Source organism: Megalops cyprinoides, chromosome 7 (assembly GCF_013368585.1).
Source record: "Megalops cyprinoides isolate fMegCyp1 chromosome 7, fMegCyp1.pri, whole genome shotgun sequence".
NCBI classification, from domain to species: domain Eukaryota; kingdom Metazoa; phylum Chordata; class Actinopteri; order Elopiformes; family Megalopidae; genus Megalops; species Megalops cyprinoides.
The window spans coordinates 31,191,062-31,215,285 of NC_050589.1; the positions used below are offsets into that span (position 1 = coordinate 31,191,062).

Consider the following 24,224-nt stretch of genomic DNA (forward strand, 5'->3'; position numbering starts at 1 on the left):
ATCTCCTGGCTGCCGTTCTCTAAATTAAACTGTTTTCACAGGATTCACACCAAGGCCCAACAGAGAATATTCTGATTGATGGCTTGAACAGAGCACAAATTACCTCTCTTCCCTAATGCAGCATCTTATCTCTCCTCAAATTAATCTTCAAGACCAAAAATGTTTAATGGATACAGCTCAATACGGCTCATATTAGTTTCTTATATTTCATTTTCTCCAGCGAGTGCATTTATAGAGTTCAACTCAGGTTACATACACATCCTACAGAGGACAACATTAGTGCCCTACCCTGGATTTGAACTTTGAACCTTCTGAGTCAAAAGTTCAGTTTCCTATGTACTGCATAACACTACTACTATATTTATATCCAGCATGGCTATCTTGCTTATAAGTCATATGCCAATTAGCAAATTAGTATGTCTTGCATAAAATACCACACATTATGTTATATTACATTTAATTACAAGTAACTAAATCCTAACGCTTAACCTCTTGGAATGTAAGTTTACTGTTTTTCTATCCTTCTATTGTATCAGCATTGCTAAGACAAAGATTCATAACAGACGAGGCAGTAGGGACATGAATTAGTGAGCTGTTAGTGTTGGCCTGGCTGTGGAGAATAGGCTTCCCAGACCACAGACCACAAGTGCAGGAAGCAACATCAGTGAGGTATGCGGACAATTCCCGTCAGTGTCTAATGCATCACGCCACGCAATTTGCAAGTGGTCAGGAGAAATGATGGGAAAAGGGCAAGCAGAAAGAAGGAAACACCAGACTGCAGAGCCAGTCCGGAGGTTGGAGACTTGGTACTGGAGAAAGAGAGAACCCGGGGAGAAACTTGTAAAATGTGTCTGTAATTGTAATAATTGTAAATATGATTAACGTGTCATTTATTACACTCAAAGTGAAGTGGCCCTCCAAATTACAAAATGGAGGATATGTTTCCCCTGCTCCACAGGAAAGCATACTCGAATACCTTTTCGCAGGAAAAAAGTACCTGCTGCTGTTGTACTTGTGAACCTGTGAAGCCGTGAAAATGCAATCCCCTGTGTTAGCACGAAGAGGATCTGGTCTAAACACAGCTCCCTCCTTGCTAGAAGTGCTTTCATGCAACGCCATGAGAGTTTCATAAAGGAAGATATGCAGACAAAATCAGTCTGAAGTTAGGTATAAAATCACGTCTGCCCACTAGTAAAAGCTTGAAGTGGATGCTGTTTGCTCTGTGGATTGTCATTAAAAGATTGGTTAGGCAATGGAGTGAAGCTAATTGACAGCAATTGACTTCCTCTAAAGTTGAATTAAGAGGCTGCAGCAGTACAAATTATGTGAAAGGCAGGTAAATCAATAAGGCATAATCGTCTTGAACACAGGAGGCGTTGTTTTCTTGAGATAATACTTGCTAACGAATGATCATACGTGCCCAGCATTGCGAAAAAGGATTCGTGTGGTTTTTGCAATAGGTTTCCTCAGTTAGATTAACTCTGGCCTGCCTTAATTACACATACCGTGATTTAACCGATGCTGGATTCCATTTGTGTTTGTTACCGTAGCAGCACAGAAGCGAATCAGTGTCCCGCTACAGTGAATTATTGTCTCCTAAATCCCATGCAGCACCTGCACTACACTGACTCCTTCTCAGACACAGCCTGCTGGTCAGGCACTTAATGAACAGAGAGGAGAGCAGAATCTTGCACAAAAGGGCTGGGAATGGAATTCTGGAGCGTCCGCTAATCCTCGGCAGCGTGCTCCGCAAAGCTGACCTTCAAGTCATCTGCTGGTGTGAACTTGTACTAGGGTGTGTATTGTTGTGTTAATGCACAGTGGAGTCCCTCGCCGCCGGGGGGGGAAAAAAAGGCACTGCTGGCAGCGGCATGTACACAATGCAGCACTTTACACCTCACATTTTAGCCCCCAAATCCCAGACCTCCTCGCCGCATCTCTGCACTCTCAGGTAATGTCTGATGTTTCCATCTAAATGCATCGGCCAGTTGGAAGCTTTCTGAAATGCGATGGGAGCTGGAAGAGCTAAAGGGCACTTGCTGCTAAGAGCGTTCTCAGTAGGAGGAGATATGAGCCAGCAAACGGGGATGTTCTCCCTCAGACGTCACCGTGAGCCCTTCTCTGGCAAATCATTGTTATTAGCTACTCATTTACTTGGCAGAAACTCCTATCAACAAAGATTTACGGTCTGTTAAAAATGTAGCACATAACACAAACATAAGCTTTGCAAGTGTAATACAGCCTGTGGCATACAAACACCTGAAAGATAAAACATAGTAATCTCATAGAGTTTGAAGCCAAACCCCGAAGAGCATCAACTCTAATATGTATCAGTAACTCATTGAAACCTATCAATGTGAAGTCACAAAGAGTGTGACTCTGGGTCCACTGCACCAGCTGTGTTTAAATTCATCCATAGCCTAGTTGCCTAAGTAATATGCCAGTTAGTTAATATTTGCCTTGAAGAAAAATCAGATACATGCTGCTGTCACTAAGTTCTGGAAAAAGGCAAGTTCACCATCCTCATCATAATCTTCAAGCTGGAGGTCCAGCACTTCATGAGGTCAATATTCAGTTTATGGCCATCAGCTGCCGCCATCTTCCTAACTTTAGTAGGAGAAGCAATGAATGGCTGCAGTGATCTATCGTTAACACTGACAAAGAGTTGTATAGTATTCATTCAGACTGCATATCTTATTGGGGTTTGGTATTTATTTCCTGGAGGTTTTATTAGGTCATTAAGTATTTGAATATGAACTCCAGGGAGACTGTGTGATTAGATATAGTTAGCACACTATGCTGTATTTGTGAACGCTTTTTATGTCTAATTGAACACTTTTATTTTGCAGTGATCTGACATGAAGTGTCTTTGACTCTTGAAAATGATTGGAATAGCTGGATTTCTGTGTTCTCTTTACCTGTAAAATGACCTGCCTTTGCACCTTTGAAATCAATCACGTAGCTGCGAAATTCACTGGCAACATAGCAACTGAATTCTGTGCAGGTCTGTGCAGTTCAGTCAAACAGTTGGCCACTACAGATTCATCACAGTTACTGAGAGAGCAAAAAGGTAATGTATAGTGTTGATTTCTGTACCAAAGAGGAGTTTGATTTGTATTCATTGGAGGGAGGGGCAGAGGGCAGAAGAAGACAACGTGCTGGCGATTAAATGGAGCTGTCAGTTGCTATTTCAATAGACTCCAGCTGCAGCCGGCCCCTGCTCTGTTATTTTGCCCCCATTCTGCAGAGTGTTTGTATGTATGGTCCACTGTCAGTACTTTGCCAGACAACTCCCCTTTGCAGTATGTGGCCCTGTACTTAAATCCTGGAGCACTGACGGGCACAGAGGGTCATGAACTGAATGGCGATGCATCACAGAGCAACACAGACCGTTCTTTCCCCATCACTGCAAAGTCCTCCCTCTGTCACAATAGAACTATTCAGACACAGAAAACAACCTGACCCGCAAGAGCATTCAGGCATGATCCTTAGGCAGCACTTGCGAACAGACTCATCTTTTAATTACTTCTTTATCTACCCAGTCAGTCATTTAAAAAAAGGAAAAAAAAATGGTGTGAACTGGCACCAGAGCAGAATGTGAGAGGTGTGTGTTCCAGGCGATAGTTCTGTCTGGTCTCTCATCTGTGCAGTCTGTGGGCTTAGCTGATATGAGGAATTTTGTGTGGGAAAAGGAAGTCCTGGTCTTATGCTAGGGTTCTTATGCTATTCTAAATTGAAGCTGAACTGTGGGGAGGTCAGCACTGATATCTCTTCCACTCAAGTATGCCACTTTCAGGGACCTCACACACTCGCCTCAAAGGCACAGCCACTTGCCAAAACGGTGCAGAGAGAATGAGCACGCCTCAGCGAGTCTCCTTCCAGCCAGGAAACTTCGGGACAAATATAAACCGAGTGATTCAGCGGTCAAAAGAGAGCGATTATTCCTATTTCAAGAGGGAATCCTCTGCTCACTGGCTGCTGGTTGCTATGGATTTCTCTCAAAAGCTCTCAGAATAATAGCACTTCCCACCGCTGATGTCAGCGCTCGGAGCTGTTGATCGGCGCTGTAGCCTGTTGCTCATGATCATCAAATAACCCGCGAGCACTCCAGATACCTCGCTCCCGCGCACAGATGGAGCAGGGCAGGAGCTCAGAGCAGTAGGCATACTCCTGGTTCCTCTCCTGTTCACCGGCTAGCCTTTGGCTCTTCTTGCAAACTGGCCGCTTGCAGCTGCAGTTGATTTTTTCTTTTTTTTTGTAGCACAGTGAGTACTGGATTCATCTTTCTGCCTCTGAGTGAGTTCAGCTGCTCTTCATTATATCTGAGCTAAAGGCATGCTGAATGCTTTGACCATCATAGAAGGTAGTTGATTTTTTTTTCTTTTTTGTATTTCTGTTTTTTGGAAATGGATCCCCTGTTTAAGTGAGTGAATATAGAATCTCATAGGACTGGAAGTTTTAAATAATCCTTTGTTAGCATGCTGATTTTTGTTCTGAAAAGTGTGAGGGAGAAAAATATTCAGCACATACATACTTGAAAAAGGGAAGGAAGCTTGTATAGATTGCCATTTGAATCAGTTTTTTTTTCTTTTCTGTTCGTTTCTTTCTTGCGTTCACTGAAGCAGGGTCTGTGATAAAAATGAGATAAAATGTTTGCATTGTGCTTGTCACTGTGGGATTTTCTAGTCTTATCGGGAATGTGCTGGCCAGATCAACTGGTTGCACTAGCGTGTGCCAGGAGAACGTCTATGGGAAAATACGAGTGAATCTGGCTGAAATGAGTTCCTATGTCATATTTCTTCCATGATGGATGTGTCATTTTTATCTCAAATATAACCCGTTAAACCTGCCTCTTGCAACGATGCCCATCCATGCTTATTACTGCTCTGGTTCGGGCAGTTGTGAACATTGTGCAGAACAATATTGATGTGCAAGTGTATAACGCAGAGACCGGATCTGGCTTCAGTTCAACAGCAGTAGAAATCATAGCATTTGAGGGAAAAAAATACCTGATTTTTTACACATAATTGTATTTTAAATAAAAAAAAATACTCAGTGATATCTGATAAGACAGAATATTATTTTTAATTTAATTTGTATGGTCAAATAATGTGATACTGTATGATACCGTATGATATGTGATAGTGAAGAGTTTGTGGTAGCAGTTCAGGGACCTTTTTTTACTATGATATGTTTTGAAGACACATATTCACGGTACTTTCTAAACATGGTTACAACATGGTGAAGTAACATAAATTGAAAGGACTGTCACACAACATAGTTATTTTGCATTCTTGTAAAATTCTGGTCATGTTACTCTCTGACACTGTGAGAACAGAACTTTTCTGGCTACTGTCACAACATGTTGAATTAATCCTGGAGGGAGACTTCATTATAAAAGACAATTCTGCATTGCTGTCACATTCTAGCTACATTCATTTGCTATACCAATGGAAGAAATTGAGTATGTTAACTGTTGTCACAGAGTGATGAGGTGTAATTTTCATGTAATCACTGCACTGTTTTGTACTTGAAAATGTGTTTCTACAGCCATTTTTAAACACATTACGACCATATGACCACACAGAAGTTAACATTCAATCAGGCTTGAAAACAGAGGGAAAATAATAATTTAGACTCAAATGATTATGAAGTATAAAAAGAAAGAACCGGAGTCTCGTAACACCCACCAATTTTACAAAGCTTGAATAAAAACTAGCTTGAATAAAAGCAGCTATAATATCAGTTGCCTGACAAACCTTGTTTTTTGTCAAGGAAAGAGGGCTGTTAAGGAAAGAGTGCTCATGTAGTAGTGAGAAGCGGCTCCATTGAGCTGTGAGAAGAGCTTATAACATCATACACATTAACTGTGGAATATATTTGTAGAACAAAGCTCTGAAATAAGGAGCTTTGTGGTTGTATGTAGTTACTTCATTCGTTTAACAATTCTGATTGTTTAAATGAATGTAACAGGTCTTCCCAAGACAGCTGCAGTGCTTATGTATGTTCCCTGGTAAATGGCTTCCCTGTATATCTTTATGTCTACTAATAATAAGACACTGTGAAGTAGCCACACAGCTCCATAACATTGAAAGCACACAGAAGTGATAGTATGGTGCTTATTCAGTGGGACAATGGGTACATTTCTTTGTGATCTGAGGTCATTTAGAAGTCAAAGAAGCCCATGCTTGTGTAACTTGTGAGGTTGTGTATCTTAAATACTGAAAGTGTTGGTATTGTTATCAATACAAAAACATGGATGACAGGGCTATGACTATTATTCATTGTACTCCATCTAGGTTCCTAACATGAATTGATAGCATTGTTTTAGGATGCATTTTAATTAGATCTTCAAAATCATCACTTAGTAAGTAACATGGGCAGCTGCTCTCAGGTTACTCTCTTGTAAAGATGCAGAGGATAAACTGGGATTGTTCTATCCATTTGGATTAAATACCATCAGCTGAGGCAGCCCATTGTCGAATATGTTGTTTATAGGCCCAAGGGAGGCACTGAAATAAGCCAGCCTTTTAAACAGGAAATGACAAAGCCATTTTATTGATTGTATGACCAAGGTATAACTGAAGTTTTTTTTTTTTTTGTAAACCAGAGATCATGCTGTCTTGAAAAAGTATAATGTTTTTATTTTACATTTTAAATGATTTATGCTATGAATAGGCATATCTCCTCTTCTGTAGTAACCACAGTCATTTTCCTCAGCAATTATTACCAATAATTTAGTTGTGGGATCGTGGTTAGTATGAAATACTTACCGTACTTTACTGTGGAGACCACTCATTTCCAAAGACCACACAGAACAGAATATACTCTTAGCCTGTAACTGCTTTATATCTATTTCTGTGTTATGCTGGTTTAATTATGTTACAATACATAAAAGACTTGAATTTATATTTATATGTAACAAATAAGGGATTAAAGACAGCTATAATCAGTGTAAATTAATTTTGTTGTTTGTTTGCTAGGTCCAGGAAAACTTATCTGATGCAAGTATACAGTTGAATAATGTGTTTGAATAAACCCTCTATTACAATTGATATCTTTTAGCCATGCATTTGGCTTTGAAGTGAAGTAGAACTTTTCAAAGTGATTTCAACATATACTCTTACATAATCTTTCTCCAATATATTAATGCAATGATATTCATACCATATTATATCTTTCATGTCTCTCCTTTAGGGATTTAACAGCAATATCCAAAGCTATGTTCCTTATATATTTTATATTTAATGCTGAATAAATAGCAGACCTAATATTTTCTCTCACATTTTGTAACAACTCATCTGTTAAGACAATAACAAATGATAATGTAGGTGTTTGACCATATATAAGATTTACTGAAGTAATAAGGGAAATTAATGTGCTCTGACTGTGTGTTCTAGGTAGGTTCATTAATCATCGTTTATGCCAACCAATATTTTATTTTATGATGCACAATACAAATTGCTTCTCTCTGACACTACCTTCACTATATAAGGTTGATGTAATGAAGTAAACAGTGAGCCTTTCCTTATATTACAGATTGCTCATCTCAGACTATATCTCTGCTATACAAACTAGAGGTAGCGCAGTATAAGCTGTGAGCACTACAGCAAGGTAATGTTGATTTCATTTAGATTAGCTAATGAGATTTTTAGAGTGTAGAGTCTTTTTTAACGGGCAACTTCCGCGCTCCTGTGTGTTGAATTGGTATAATTACAGGATGCTATTCCCAGGTGTATTTACAATTTAACAGCCAATGGGGGGAGAGATAAACTTCATACTCTGAAGCAGGATCGAATTAAATTCAGTGACATTATAATTAAACAACGTTACAATTGTAACAGACTGCGTAAGGTACTCTTAGGCCAGTAGGAAATATAAATGACTATAAAAAGCTGGCATGCTTTTTCCCTTAATGTGAAATGTAGCAGTTTGTGCCAGATATCAAATAATGTTACCGACCAGGTGTGATCTGTGAATGGTTCACTGTACTGCGTTCTATGAAAAAAGGTTAAAAAGGTTTATGATAGACTTGTTCATATTAGAGACATAGATTCCATAAAACAGTACATGTCTGATGCACTGGGTTATGTATAAACAGAAGGCATCAGCAGCAGCACTTCTGAAGGAGAAATACGAAGCCTGTGGTTACAGTGCATCATGTTCCTAATAGTCAGGTCATTGCTGGCACAATATGAAATCATCCATAAACACTGACAAATGCATGCATCTTGATTACATCATTTTAAAAGCCAAACCTGATGATGCATTTTGTTTAGCTGCACCAAATTGCAAGTTGTCATGCTTTGCGAGATTCAAAATAATGTTTGATCACAACAATCTTTTTCTTTCTTTTTTGTCAAAGCAACAAAATAAAGAAACATTCTTCCGTTGCGCCTAAAAGCAGCTTGTTACAAGGACATCAATTTCAAATATAATTCAGATTTTGAGAGCTGCTTGAGTCTGTGGATCTTTAGTCTCAGTTTTCCCACTAGAGGTTTGACAGAGAGGAAGATTTGATGATTCCCTCCCATTTTTGACAAGCACTTCTGTGTTTTTAAAGGAAATAGCTCAAACAGTTTTCAAAGTCACTGGAATGGGTTATTAACAAGACAGTGCGCCATCTTAAACAATTTCACAGAGATGAGCATGTAGCTATCTGGCAATGGACACCTGTTCACTTTTCCACTCATCGCACAGTCTGTCAGGGTGTATTAGATTTTCTTCCAGGCAATATGGTTGGGAATTGGAGCTTACATGGATCTTCTCATTTTCAGGTCACCTCCATTCATCAGTCAGTCAAGTGTGAGGATTACCGTACAGTCCTGATGAGGCCTAAGAATATGGTTCTATATCTGTCTTTCATACAAGAAATTGAATCCTGGTACTTTGACTGATGTGCCCATTGATACTGACAACAGCAACGTCAATCATTCATGGTCTTGTTCAAGGCACCAGTGAGGGAAAACAAAACATATTTTGTATTTTTGTCATTTGTCAGTGCAGCTTCTTTGCTTTGGATTAAATGGACTGTCTTAGTTTCTGCTTGCATAACTTGGTCCTTTGAGTTGTACTCATGACATTATAGACTTGTATTTATGATATTATGAAGTTGTTATGTGGTTGAACTCCTGAGCTGAGGATCTTCATATCTGTTTTCTGAAATATTGTGATCTGTATTCTGTAAATATTGTGATCCTCATTCCTCATACAAAATGTTGCTTTTACATCACTTCTGTTTTCCTGTTAATTTATTGTAGTTTCATTGCAGATTTAAGAACAAAGCAATCCTGTCAATTACCTGGAAATTGCTTACATGCATGGTTCTTGGTCTGAAGACTACTAGTGGGAAACTGCCCTTAGGAATCTGCATGCGTTTTCCGTGTTAATTTCCATTTAGCCTACTCTTTCCTCAGCTCCCTTAGAAAAGAGCAAAAAAAAGGTTTCTCAGACACACATGCTAATGTGGAAAAATACCACACAGTTTCAGACTAAGAGTCTTAGTATTGTGAATCCTGTGTGACACACAATAGCCTGCCGTATATGCAGCCCGTTGTCACCTTTACATTACAATTTCGTTCTATCTTAAGGGACATAGGAATTCGAAAGCAACACTGCGAGTGATGCCCACATCTGTGTGCCCCCCCCCCCCCACCCCCCACCCTTCAAAACCAATTAAAGCACTTAGTCCTATTATTTACAATGGGGTTGATTAGAGGTATTCTCTCTGACTTCCTGTTCTAGCAGATGGCAATGATTGGATGAGGACAGGGGAGAGGGACTGGGAAGGAGGAGGCGGGTAGGTGTGGGGGGAGGCACACGCTGTAGAGCACACTAAGAATTACTCACAAGCAGGCAACGCTGGTGAAATATTTCACATTAAGCTGCTATAGGCCAAGGTCAGTATACACTGTGAGGCACCCCTACCAGCCCAAATGACTTTACCTGGTCTGGTCTGAATAAGGTGCCATTATGGTGCTTTCATTACCCTCTTAAAGTTAATTTGTCTCTGTTTTTCTGTGCCAGATAAGTGAAGTGCACATAATCTTAGGATGAGTGTGTGGGTCAGCCTGCAATGCTACTGGTGGATTACCGTGCACCACGGTAGAAATTTCTCCATCTTGGCTGTTGCGCTGAAAGGAAAACGTGACATAGGGACACTGAAATTGTTGTAGAAGACACAAGTGACCATCATGGAATGTGGCTTGATAGTATTTTTTAACCCGTTTAAAATCACCAATCGAAAGATTAGGCGAACCTCAGTTCGGATACATTACGAATATGCACTTACAGAACATCACATATTCTAATTTGCCAACGACAGAAAAAAAAAAATCTCAGTCTACCATTACAAAAAAGGCCAAGTCTGACCTGCCTTTCCTGAACAGTGTGTTCTATTATTTCTATGGTCAAAATCTCTCAGCTTTGTTGTTTCGTCTTCTTGTGTTCTTTTGTAGAGGCTCTGGGCATTTAATCCACCCCATCAACTAAAGTACCTTCTCTTGTTTCATTCGCTCAGGCTGCCGACACAATCTAATAATGGCGTCGGTGGACAGTTTAAGTCCGACACCTGCTCCTAGCCCCCTTTTGATCTACCTGGCCCCATCAGCTCCAAAGCACATCCACTATGATGTCTTTTATTGGGGGATGATGCCAGAGCCCACTTTCAGACTTTCTGGGATTGACAGTTTATCACAGGGAGATTAGTCATCCTTCTGCCAGCCTTGAAAAAACTTCTGTGACCTCTTTCAAGAGTTTTTGCTATAGCTGGGAAAGTGTGCTTGGCTGGAATCACAAAAAGGCATGCACTTTATTAGATGAAATTATGTCGTTTTTTGTGTTTTGATCCCTTAAATAAGGAAATTGCTGAAATGAGGGAATGACAATGAAAAGCAAATGGATGTGAATTAAAGCATAGACACACTGTTGAGCTCCCTTAATAAACCAACAGAAGGAAAAAACAAAACAAAGAGGGAAGGAAGAAAGAGGGAAAGAAAGAAAAGACAAATGAGGTAATAACAACCCCATTAAATGTCACGTATTTCAGTCCCTCCCCATTGTAATTCACACTGAACAATGGTGTCTGCAGTAAGATTACATCATTTGCTGACCAACATTAGCATAAAAATACTATTCATTTTCCTGGACGGCTACCAGGTGACACATTTTTGCTGATGATCTGTTCTTTGCCATTTCAAGAAGGTCTATCAGCTGCCAAGTGTTGTTCTTGCCTGGGGAACCAGTCATCGCTCTTTAATGAAACAATCCCTGCTTATGGGGATTTGGTGTTTTTGCACATTTTCATAAATGATGTGAAATTAATGTCTGTAATATTTTGTTGCTGTAATTCAACATGTGTTACTGGTCTTGCTTAAGGTACACAAAAAGGTTAGGTGTCTCACAGGCATGGTAGAATGCCTATATATAGAATATCAATGCAGGGAGATATCCTCAGGTAAATGCAATATTAGACCAAACTCTTCGCAATACACAGTGTGTGATTAATGTGTTTGATTCTATCAGTTCTTGTGGAGCAGACTGAGTTTCCTCTGTTGTTGGATTGCTATCTGTCATCTTGTAATACCACAATATTGCAGATATGTCTTATCTGTAAAGATAAAGAAAATGCATTTTCTCCTTCTATCTGGACCTTTAGAAATTGAATTCTCTGTTGTTCCTGCCAGGCTGAGGCTATTTTAGTTGTGATTTCACATTCTTACACATTGTTGAAAAATAAAACCACAGAATTATGGAGTGAAGTTGGGCTTCAGCTCAGATCTGCTCTTGCCATTAAAGACAGTGACACAGATTTATGGAAAGGAGAGGGATTGTGAGACATATGAAGAACAGCAAGGCAATCAGGAGAGATAATAGGATGACAATAGTGAGGCACAGGGACCTATAGGGAGGCAATAATAAGGTTATTATGAGAGACATTAACGTGTAGGGAGGTAGCAATGAGACACAGCGAGGCATATGAAGAAAACAGTGGGGCACAGTGGGGTATAAGGAAGCAACAGTGAGACATAGTGAGGTACATGGAGATAACATGGGGGCACTGTAATCTACACGAAAACAATATTAGACACAGTGAGGCATATGGAGGCAATGAGGAGATATAGTGAGGTATATAGAGATAATAGTGAGATAATAGATTATAGGGACATGGTGAGGTACATGGAGACCACAGTGAGACACAGTAAGGTGCAGGAAAGCAATAGTTAGAGAGACTGATGTATAGCAAGTCAATACTGAATCAGAGTGAGGTATAGTGTCTGAGGGTCACAGTGAGGTACAGTATAGCGAGACAATAGTGAGAAACAGCAAGGTACCCCCAATACCTCACCGCGAGGGAAAGTAAGGCAATTACAGCCCCTGAGATGTTTCTTGCCTCGATGTATTCAGTGATTTATTAAGTCCACCCACTTACATCTAAAAAATATGCTTTTCTCCAGCTCCAGCTGGAGTTCCTGAAAGCACAGGTCTTGCAATGTGAGTTTTGCTGCGGGCATGTTGTATATTTTCACATTCGATAGCTCATTTTTAATGTGTATATATAGAAGCTCAGTACAAAAGGCAGGAGGAAAGATCGCAGGAGAAATGGCGCAGTTACCCAGAGGTCCAGCATTTCCATCCCCCAACGCCATCCCTCCGTCAAGCCTGACGAATCGCTCAGAGAAAACATTCCTACAGGAAATAATTGCTTTAGGTGCTCAGTAAGAGAGAGATAAATAAGGAGAGAAAAGACGAGTGATCCTAGTGTGTCGGGCCGTGTTATCTTTTTCCTGTGTTACGAGCGCTCCGCAATATTAATAAATAAACACACATGTAAGAAGCAAGTGGGCAGATAGTTTGGACCAGCGTGTGGTTTTAGCGAGACCAGCTGCGTGCTGTTTACACAAGCCTTGATGTTCAGCGTTCTGGCGTACACGGAGCACTGTCTGGTCCCTCGTGGATTGACCCTGCGGCTTCCTGAAGGGGTGGGGTCCTGGCTGTGATTGGTGGCTTTTGATGCTGCGTGTCCATACAGGTGTCCGTCTCGGTTTTGGCCCACTCCCATACGGACAGACAGACCGCCCGGGGATGCTGAGCATTCTAGTCCCCCTGGAGGGGCTTAATGGATCAGCTGGAGAGCAGCCGTGATGATGTGGGCGGAGAGGAGAGCAGAGAAGTCACAGGAGAAAAAAATAAATGCAGAAAAAAAAGGTGTAGACCAGACTGGAGGGAAATGCCATAGTGGAGCATGGAGCTCTGTTTTGAGGAGGTGTGGTGAGGGAGTAGTCAAAGTGGGATACGCTGAGGGGGTACAGTACTAAGACTTGGTCCATACCTGTGGAAAAAGGAATTTTTCTCTGTTTCTTCTTACAGATTGGAGGATAATTATGCATACATTCTGTCATTTGCATATATCCATGCATTTTTCCAGTGTAGGTGGCCCCTGGGCATTGAGCTCTCTGATGCTGGAGGTGCTGTGCTGGGTGGATTGCAGGATGGCTTGTCTTTCCAGGCCTACAATTACTCCTAGGTTACATTTACTCTAGTGTGCCTGTAATGAACTATTTTCAATGCTGTTTGTTTCTAATATTTTTTTTTGCTCAAATGCAGTTACAATATATGCTAATATGTTACATAAGGAATAGGCTCATTTCTTGTGTAATTATTGTGTAATTATGTTGGAAAAACCTCAGGTCTGAACCCTTGCGCCTCTAGTGTAAGTATTAACATAGAGTTTTTAGATTCATGGCAGCTTCCCTTCTTCAACAAGCATTAAAATTTATAGCCCTAAGGATATGTTGCCAATCAATAATTCATCTCTGCATCATTACTCAGTTTTTAATCAAATATATGTTAAATATATTGATATGGACGGGCACACACACACACACACACACAAAACATCAAATAATGATTCCCCTCATATTTCACTATGACCTATGCCAACATTACACTAATAGGTTTGCCTGACAGCTAACAAATATTCAAACACAAACATGTTCTGATTTAAAAACATCGTTAAACAAACCTCTCAATTTGTATCGTTCCTATTGATTTTAAGTACTGCATTTTGCAATCGATTCAGATTGCCTAGATACGTACATGTATAAACACACATACGTGATCCATTAACCATTTTCCCTCTGGTTAATAACTTTGAGTTGAAACAAATCAGTCTAAACTCTAAACTCAGTGTGTGTTATCCTTTAAAGTTTCAAGCAGTTCCTGCTTTACAAAGTGGGGTTGAGAGCAAGAAAAGGAGCAGTGGAGTAAAAGGCCTTTGTTTTAGTTTGTTGTGTGGTCTTATTCTAGTTTGTCACATTCATTCAGTGAACCCATAAGAGGGAGGTGTAGGCATTTGTTTTTCTTTGTTTGTATGCTCTGTCTCCCTCACCCACAGATCCCTGACAATAAAGGCACTCGTTTCTCTCTGCAGGTTTCAATGTCCTGTCATTCCCAAAACATACGTTTCACAACAATGTACTGTGCTTTAATATCAACACAATAATCACACCCTAGTTTAGAGGATTCCATGTGGACATCAAATAGGAAAAGATCACTGTCCACCTAAAAATTAGCAAACCACAAAGATGTTTTAATGAGGAAATTAGTGCGAATGCACATAACTGCTAACGAAGGCTAATAACAAGCACGCTCTGCTTTTGCCTAATCCACAGAAAACAGTGTAAACGGAATAGTCTGTCTAAAACTATAAATCCTCTATTTTTCAATTATTGCTTTTTTCCATTCATAATATGACAGTGGCTCTTTAAGTTCATTTTGTTTGATCAGTGACTCTGGGATCTTTGGTGTTTTTTGGACATAACTGAATGAGGAAGTATTACAATGACTGAAAAAAGTGAAACCTTATTTTCTGATGGGTATCCTCACCAACAGAGAGAAGGCAGCAAGAGTAAGAAGTGCAGGATCCACAGTTGTGGGATTCTGACAGGCACACAATGGCATGAGTGCCCTTTGCAAGCGGTCCTTTGTAGCCCTGGGAGTGGCGGGAGTAGAAACTTTGAAGTATTAAATGCAGGCGCCTGATATCCGTGATTGGCTCAGAGCGCAAGCGTCTCACGGGCAATATGGAGAAAATGGCCTGCAGCAGGTGCAGGGATGGTGAGGGGACAGACATATCAGCTGGGAAAGAGTCCCTCATGGTCCATGCCACCTCATCTGTTGCTTCAAAATCACTGTTTTTTTGGGATGTTTGTTCCTTTTACACTTTTTTGTGGGTCTGCCATTGTCTACACTTCAGGGCAAAAAGTCACCCCGAAAACGTTGTCCTCCAGAAGTCTCTTTTTAAGAGTGTCATGGATAATCAACATGGGTAAGACTTGGACCTTACTCAGTGGAAAGCTTAGCTCGTTATCTGCATTTTTTGTTTCATTTCAAGCACTCCACACAAAAACTATTTTGATTACTTGGTAAAGAAGAGAAAAATCAAGACACTTCTGTGTGTAAATATCACTGCGAAAGTCACTAGATCTGGCAACAAAATCACGAAGTTGGCAACACTTGTATGGAGCCACACCAGCGTGCCTCACAGACATCCCACAATCCCACAGTGTAACAGTGTTCCCACCATACATGTGCAAAGGCCATCTGTTAATCTGCACTGAGAGAAGGCAAATTTCTCATGAAAGAGAGATTGATCTTACTGTGTTGTATGAAAGCATCATGGAAACGATCACGTTATACTTAATCAGACCTTTACACATAACAGTCAGTAGCAGTAGTAACACCAAAGAGGCTTAAATCACTCTGCAATGCCCAGCTTCAAAGACAGAGAAAGAGCATAAATTATTGATGTAATGAATGTTCAAGATGTAAGAAAAAGAGGAAGCCCTTGCAACAATAAGAGGTACATTCATCTGTAAGAGCAACTCAAGACTCAGGAGGGAGGGTTGGCAATTACCCAACTCACTCATCCATGTTGTAACATTTGTGTTTGACTAGCCACGGTCATAACAGTATATTGTGGTTTTAGGAACTCAATAACCCACAAAAAAGAAAATATATGGTTGTGTTTGTGAAAGACTGAGTAAATCCCATGAAGACTGTGGACAGTCCTATAGGTCAGTAATGGACCCTCTCAGTGTTCCCACATGTCCTATATCAAAGTGGCGGTGAAAACTAACAGACACAGTGGGGTGAACAACCATTGCAGATAAGATCATCAGTGCTGACTCTGTGGATACAAAGTACATTGTGTGCATTGGACAAAAGCATTGAACAGAAGAAAGAAACACACACACAAAGAAGATAACAGGAGGGCATCCACACCATCATTCCAGATGGTACCTGCAGAAATTTCTAGATGACCTTGTCTCCCAGCCCTATATTTGTCATAAGGGAAAGCTGGGCACTAAAAGGAGGCATTGAGGCTCTCAGAGTCATTATCCAGCCTCTTGGGATTTGGATGCACAGTGAAGTGTCAGGGCGAGGGAGAAGCCAATGTCTGCTTGGAAACTGCGGCGCATGCTCCGGCTCCAACGTGGACTGCCTCTCAGACAGAGGGGCCCCTGTGGCCCCTTGGCTCCACGGTGTCCGTAAATCTCCTTCACTCAGGGAGAGGGGGAGGAGGGATGTGGGGGGCAATGCCTCCAGTGCCTCAGACTAGGAAGGGCGGGGTGGAAAAGTACTGAGCACCACGCAGGAACGAAGGGAAACGGAAGACGAACAAAGACACGCAGAGGAGCTCGTTCTAATTTGACAGGCCGGAAACAAAAGGCCGAGTGTAATCCTTCATTTTCTGGGTCTCTGCAGGTGCTTAATAACTATCCACTGACGCAGGCGCATCCTTGATTTAGAACCAGAGAGCAACTCCTCAACCGCTGATTGGTGGCAGAACATATGAGAGCTCAGACACTAATTTGTGACTTGGTAACCTGGCTCTCTTTAATCACTGTAATTGATTTAATTAGTTTGGACACGAGCCTTGAAGCCTGGGAAGATGAGGAGGTGAACCAGAGATACAAGAGGAGTTCTTTAATTTTTAATTTTTTTTTTTGCTTTGTTTTTGTAATTCTGGTGTTTAGTTGCCATGGCGTTTCAGAGCAAAGACAGAAAGAAGTGGATGTGGTAGAAAAAGACAGAGATTGAAAATTGGGCAGTATTCCTTTATGAATCGTAACTTTATATGCTTTAAAACTAAAATTAGTTTGGAGGAAAGAGTCATTAACTTTGTAGTTTAAAAGCTTACAAAATATTTGGTGATTACAGCATTGATACCATATTTTTGAGTCCCGTTTCTGGTTCTCTCTTAATGCCACAATCTGCAATAATCATGTCACGTACTTGTGAATATAAAGTGTGTGTGTGTGTGTGTGTGTGTGTGTGTGTGTGTGCATGTGTCCTACTGTTGTGAAGGGCTCCTGAAACAGAACAATTTGAGAGAAAAAAATCTCAGTACGCATCGCAAATGAACCGCCACCCTTCCCGAAACTCACCTGCCTCGGAGCGACCACTCCTGCCCAATCTGCATTCGGCTGAATTCTCTGACTCTGATGGTCAGCATGCCGTACTGGGTCCTAATTTGGCACAGCATCATCTCGCTGCAGTCGTAGAGGCAGAAGCACAATTTGAATATTGATCTTTCTCCGGCTCAGTGACATCCCCTCAGCACTCCCTTACCCTACCCGCGGGCTCTCGATGGATCACGGAGATGAAATACCTTTTTTTTCATTCCTGAAGGCCCATGCTGGCTTATTGATGACACAAATCATTGTATTATGTATTCGTTAGTGCCTTCAAGTAGATTAAAGTGGAATCAGTCCAATCCAGTGACATCAGTTTGAGGGGTGACCTTGAGTAAGGCCACGTTTTTGATTGGTTCACTGGATGACTGATGATTGTTTCTTAATTATCACTTCTCTCACATTGGGTTTAAACATTATAGCCGCTCTATTAACTAGAAAAGGTGGCAGTTTACTAACTCTGAATCACTTATTATAATGTCAGTTATAGGTTATAGTGTAGTGTCTCTGCACCATGGTGCATCTATGTTGTTATATATCTCATATTTCTGTCTTAATCTCAGATGCATCTACATTTTTGTTACTTGTATAAGTTCAGTATTTACAAAAAGCCAAACAAACTACTTCACAGTAAAAATGTGTTACAAAACTTTGCAGTGTTTAAAGTGTAGGTGTAAATGATAGATGATAGTAATTTTGCTTCCAGAATACTGTGTTCTTCACAGGCCTCTGAGACCTGTTTGGCCCCTGCTTATGGCAAATTCTCTTCTTTTTCTGGAACACTCTGCATTTTATATTACCTTTCCAAACATGATGAATGCAGCCACGAATTCCACAGAGGTGTGAAATCAGATTATTGTGGTCAGATTATTTTTGTGGTTGAACTTCTCTATATTGTTTGTTTTTTTCCCAGCAGGTGGAGGTGTGACTGAGAAGGCACTGACCACAGGGATGTGACAGCAGGGGGCGCTCAAGATGACACTGCTGGCGGGAGATGGCTCCGACTATGACTACAGTGCCCTGAGCTGTACTTCCGACACCTCCCTCAACCCGCCTCCGATCCAGGAGCGGGAGGCCCTCAAGGGGGCCTTCTACAAGAGGGCCCAGCTCCTCCCCCTGGACAAGGGGGGCGGGGAGAGCGCCCCCGCCGGCGCCCGCAAGCTCCACGCCATCATCAACGTGGGCGGCCTGCGCTACCAGCTGCCCTGGACCACGCTGGAGAACTTCCCGCTGACGCGTCTCGGACAGCTGCGGCTGTGCAACAACTTCGACGAGATCATGCGCGTGTGCGACGACTACGACGTCACGCGCAACGAGTTCTTCTTCGACCGCAACCCCTGCGCCTTCCGCACCATCCTGACCTTCCTGCGCGCCGGCAAGCTGCGCATGCTGCGCGAGACCTGCGCCCTGTCCTTCCGCGATGAGCTGCTCTACTGGGGCGTGCCCGAGGAGAGCCTGGAGTGGTGCTGCCGCCGCAAGCTGCTGCAGCGCGTGGAGGAGTTCGAGGAGCTGGACCGCGCCGCCGAGGAGGAGGAGGACGAGCTGCTGGAGACGGACAGTGGGCCCCGCGAGCCCGCCCCCGGAGAGTCCCGGCTGGGCCTCTGCATGGGCAAGCTGAGGGACATGGTGGAGCGGCCGCACTCGGGCCTCCCCGGGAAGATCTTCGCCTGCCTGTCGGTGCTCTTCGTCACCATCACCGCCGTCAACCTCTCCATCAGCACCATGCCGGCCATGAGGGAGGAGGAGGAGGCGGTAAGGGACAACTCCCCATTCACCCCCATGATGCCCTGACTTAACACTGCCTTACGGTCGCCTTTATACTTCCTCTGTGTTGCGTATCTATCGTCTGTGTCAGCTGATCTGCATCAGTTTGTCTCTGTCTAAGGAAAATAACACAATGCCAGAAAGAGTAACTAATTTACTTTATGCTTAACACTTAATTAATGCATTATTGACCTTATGGCTGATTCCCCTGGATATGTTGATAGTCTTCTGAGAAAAACAAATGTCAGACACACACATGCACGCACACACACACACACTTTATTGCATTTGCCTCTCATATATATATATATATATATATATATATATATATATATATATATATATATATATATATATATATATGAGAGGGGCATATATATATGTATATAAAGAGGATCATAAAATGATTTAGATGCACCTAAATATAGAGCTGCAAAGAGTAGGGGGAATATATAACCCAGTAGTGTTTCTATACCAGTGTTATAGTATTTTCTTTGTGATATTATGTGAAATAGAATTTCTATTATGTTGGTCTCGAATTTATGTGTATGGAAATTGTGAGTTAAAGGCCGACAGAATCTTGTTTAGCATGGCTGGGACTGGCTAAGGTAATGCTATGTATATTGGAAATTTGGTCCTCTTTTTTACTGGTGACACATGTATGGCAGTTGCATATATTGAGACTGTCCACCTATAGAGCCTATAGTAGGTTGGTGTTCTATCAATGAGAGGGCATTGCCTCACAAGCCCATCATTTAGGATGTAGATGCAGGTAACCCACAGACGATTAGCACAATAGAGGGAGGTATGTAAAACTATCCATAGTGTGTGCAGATCTTGTTTCTGGCAAGCAAAACTGTGGCACATCTAATGAGGGCTGCCAGCTCTCTCGCGCAGTCACTGTTTCACTCACGCTTGGAGGCCGTGAGAACAGGTTGCAGCGAAGAATCAACGTCGTGGTGAACGCGTGACAGTCGACAAACACAGCATGAAACAAAATGTGCGTGTGTGCTCATGTGTCTGTGTCGGTGTGTGTGTATCTATATTGGGCAGGTGCACAGTTCGTGCTGTGACTACAGAGTTCTGCGGCAGTTATAAAAATTATTTTCTCTTTGCCTCAGGCCATCAGACACATAAGCAAGACCTAGTGTGAATGTGCTGCCGGGCAGCTAGATTAGGATATGGCTCCGGTTGATGCTTCTGTTCTCACTAGCCGTTATGAGTCAGCACGACTGGCTCCTCGGCCGGCTGTGTCCGTTACTCGGTATTAAAATATGCTGAAATGGAGCTTATGGGTCGAATTTATTCGGTTCTGTTCATCCCTCTGCTGGCCCGGCTCCTCCCTTTCTGTGTCTATGTGTATACGTCCATTTTAATTTTCTTCCTCTCCTTAAATTGCGCGTTCCTGTAAATTCTTGGACCGAACTCTCGTCGAGCCGACGTCTATCAAAGCGTCGGTGATTGCAACGTATTTCTGTTTGCGAGGGTTCTAATTAAAGGCACTCCGTGATGTGCGGGGCGGATCTGTCAAACAATGAGGATAATTTGAAGCGCGACGACTCCAGAAAGGTCATCTAATTCAAGCAGCGAGGTTCCAAGGGCTCACACGGTTATGTAGCTCTTTCACTAATTGAACTCATATGCTCGTTATGAAAGCTGACATCAATTTGCGCAATAATTCCTTTGTAAGGCTCACAGGTCAGTAAAAATAAACTACTGAATAGTACAGAGGAATATAAATAGAATGGAACAATAGAAGAAATATATAATAGGCCTACTGCACTTATTTAATTCCATTGTGCACATGTTTACGAATTTATGATTTAGCAAACATTTTATCAGTTGCCAGGTTTTGCTAATTTGACTGGGGGATATGTATGGTTCAATTAGCACACTAAATCTTTAATATGCCAAGAAGCTGGTAGTGATCACATTTATGGAAAAACTCCTTAGCTGAGACAGTGCAGTGCTTTGCAGAATCAATTCATATTCCTTGCCCTCTAACTCAAATCTAGTGCAGAGCTGCATGCTCTACATAATCTGTGCATGTAGAGGTAAATAATCTGTGCAGAGATGTTATAATCTGCACAGAGATACACAATCTGCACAAAGGTACATAGTATGTGCAGAGCTGTACAAATCTGTGCAAGCACACTGCTTCTATTGCTAATGCAAACTGGCCTTCATTCTCACCTGCTCTGGGGACAGTATTGCTAGCATAGTTTCCCATGCTCAGATTCACCCTCATTTTAGGTAAAATTTTCTGAAACGTCCTTGCAAAAACTGCTCTGAGGTCAGTTTAATTTTCCTGCCCTCATACTGTTGTGGTTTTACTGGAACCCATTGCTTCACCTCAAATCCTTCAGTGCGGACAGGTGAACAGACTCGGCACCCTGGGCATTCCAGTGCAAGCAGAGATATTGGCTCTGTTACACACTGGCAACCATCATCATACTATACCATAATCTGTAATGATACAGAACACACATGTGCCTGTTATGATGTGCTACACATATGCATCATCTGCTAGATTTCAAAGGCCTCTGTGTTCAATGCTAGTGCTCACTGTGCCCTCTCATGTTTTGCTTTCCTCATTTTTAAAGGTTTTTTTTTCAATTTGGGGGCTGAAAACAGGAAGCGGTAACATACATTTCTAATTATAACTTGACACCCCTTTCACCTCGGGCTCGGAGAGGTATTGGTGTAATCAGAAACACAGAAGGTGTTATCAGACTCCCGAATAAACAGTAGCCCGAAACTGTGAGATGGAATTAATACGTGACCGATGTCTCAAACAGCTAGATTCACTCTCAGAAAGGGTAATTGGCGCGAGTCCCGCAATAGGCGTGGTTGGACTGTGTCTTGTTACAACATGTTTGGAATGATTTTTCTTTCTGGCACAGAGCATGCTTGCACAAAATAACAGGTTCTGTTTCTGTCACACTGGTTCTCTCTAGTGTCAGACATGCAGTACTGCAAAAGCCTCACTGCACATAGGTGGCAAACAGGGCAAACATTACATTCATTAAATGTGTTAAAATTCATTCATTAGATAAGTAAGCACTGTGATCTGTTAGCTCCTTTTGTTTGAGAAATTAACACTAATTAAAGAGATATATTTGCAGATATAGAATAATGTCTTTGTTGGTTCCCATAAGAGCTTCATATGAAGTACCATCAGGTCTAAATGTTATTTAGATTGGCTAGGGGTTGCATGAGATCCATCGTTGCATTCTGTTATTAGTTGAAAGAAAAACGCTTGGCGGTCATGCTAACCGATGCGCTCTCCCAACTGCGTCCCAGGGCAAATGCTCCAGGATGTGCTACAACATCTTCATCGTGGAGACGGTGTGCGTGGCCTGGTTCTCGCTGGAGTTCACCTTGCGCTTCATCCAGGACCGCAGCAAGCTGGCCTTTCTGAGGAGACCGCTCAACCTCATCGACGTGGTGGCCATCCTGCCCTACTACATCACGCTGCTGGTGGACAGCACGTCCAGCGGGGAGAAGCGGCTGGGCTCAGGCAGCAGCTACCTGGACAAGGTGGGGCTGGTTCTGCGCGTGCTGCGGGCCCTGCGCATCCTGTACGTCATGCGCCTGGCCCGCCACTCCCTGGGGCTGCAGACGCTGGGCCTGACAGCCCGCCGCTGCACCCGGGAGTTCGGCCTGCTCCTCCTCTTCCTCTGCGTGGCCATCGCCCTCTTCTCGCCGCTCCTCTACCTCATCGAGAACGAGGTGGCGGGCTCGCAGGAGTTCAACAGCATCCCCGCCACCTACTGGTGGGCCGTCATCACCATGACGACGGTGGGCTACGGGGACATGGTGCCGCGCAGCATCCCCGGCCAGGTGGTGGCGCTCAGCAGCATCCTGAGCGGGATCCTGCTCATGGCCTTCCCTGTCACCTCCATCTTCCACACCTTCTCCCGCTCCTACGTGGAGCTCAAGCAGGAGCAGCAGCGCCTCCTGCAGAGACGGACGCACTTCCTCCTCCGCAACAGGATGGCGGGCCTCAGCAGCCTGTCGCTGGAGAGCGACGTGCTCTTCAACAGCGCCTCCTCCTCCGAGCCCCGGGACCCGGAGGACTGAGGGGGACCTCGTAGAAGCTTCCACCCCCTCCAGTCCAAACCCCTCCTGTCTTTTCCTCCATGTCTGGCTTCGTCACATAACCTAATGATCTTCTTCCAGAAAAAGGCCCCATCCAACATTACGGGCAAGGGGTTAATGCAATGTGGTCATCACATAGTAAGTGAGCATAAATTATATCCCACGTTGTTAAGTCACATGCAACATTGCCCTCTCTCAAAGCAAACATATATATCACTCCACATTGTCAAAGTGCAAAACAAATCGCAATTGTCATAAATTACAATAAAACATTAACTATGTTTAACAATTCCGTATATTTCCAGTATGTGATCATATGCCTGTATGTATTTTTTATTTTCATTTTTTTCCTCCAGGGTCTGGACATATGGATATGAAAAGGTTCTATGATTCATGTGACTAATAAAAATGTCCTCCTTCTATTGCTGCAATGAATGTACTGTGCATTTTGATGTTTACTTACGTAATCTTTGTCTTGCAATATCTCAATAAAGGTATATTTCCTGGTCAGTTTCTACTTTTGTTCTCATTTTACATTTATTGACAGTTAAGTCTAGAATAATCAAAACTTTAGTCTACAATTAACCATGATAATGTAAATTACCCTATATTGTTAAGTACTTAGGGAAGCTGCATGAAACAAATTGTCTGAAAGTAAAAAAATATTTAAAAAGGAGTACGTACATTCATGTCTGTACTTAAAAAATGATGGGTCCGCTGACTCATGAATTCAAAAATGAAAGGAGTATACCTAAATACTAAAAAACAAAAATCACATTCAAAATCTTAATCAAAAAAGGCTTGGAGCCATGGTTCTTTAATTAAATACAAAAGATGACTGGGGGGGGGGGGGGGGGTCCAAATGGCTCCCTCATTTTATTA

At 42.2% G+C, this 24,224-nt stretch overlaps 1 protein-coding gene across 1 annotated transcript; it reads left to right on the forward strand.

Annotated features, from left to right (window-relative positions):
* Positions 1 to 18,452: 18,452 nt before the first annotated feature.
* Positions 18,453 to 23,553, forward strand: kcng1 (potassium voltage-gated channel, subfamily G, member 1). The gene is made up of 2 exons (XM_036534258.1): positions 18,453 to 19,229; positions 22,545 to 23,553. Exons 1-2 carry the CDS (start codon positions 18,453 to 18,455, stop codon positions 23,322 to 23,324), a joined length of 1,557 nt encoding a protein of 518 aa, XP_036390151.1. The 3' UTR covers positions 23,325 to 23,553.
* The last annotated feature ends 671 nt before the right edge of the window (positions 23,554 to 24,224 follow it).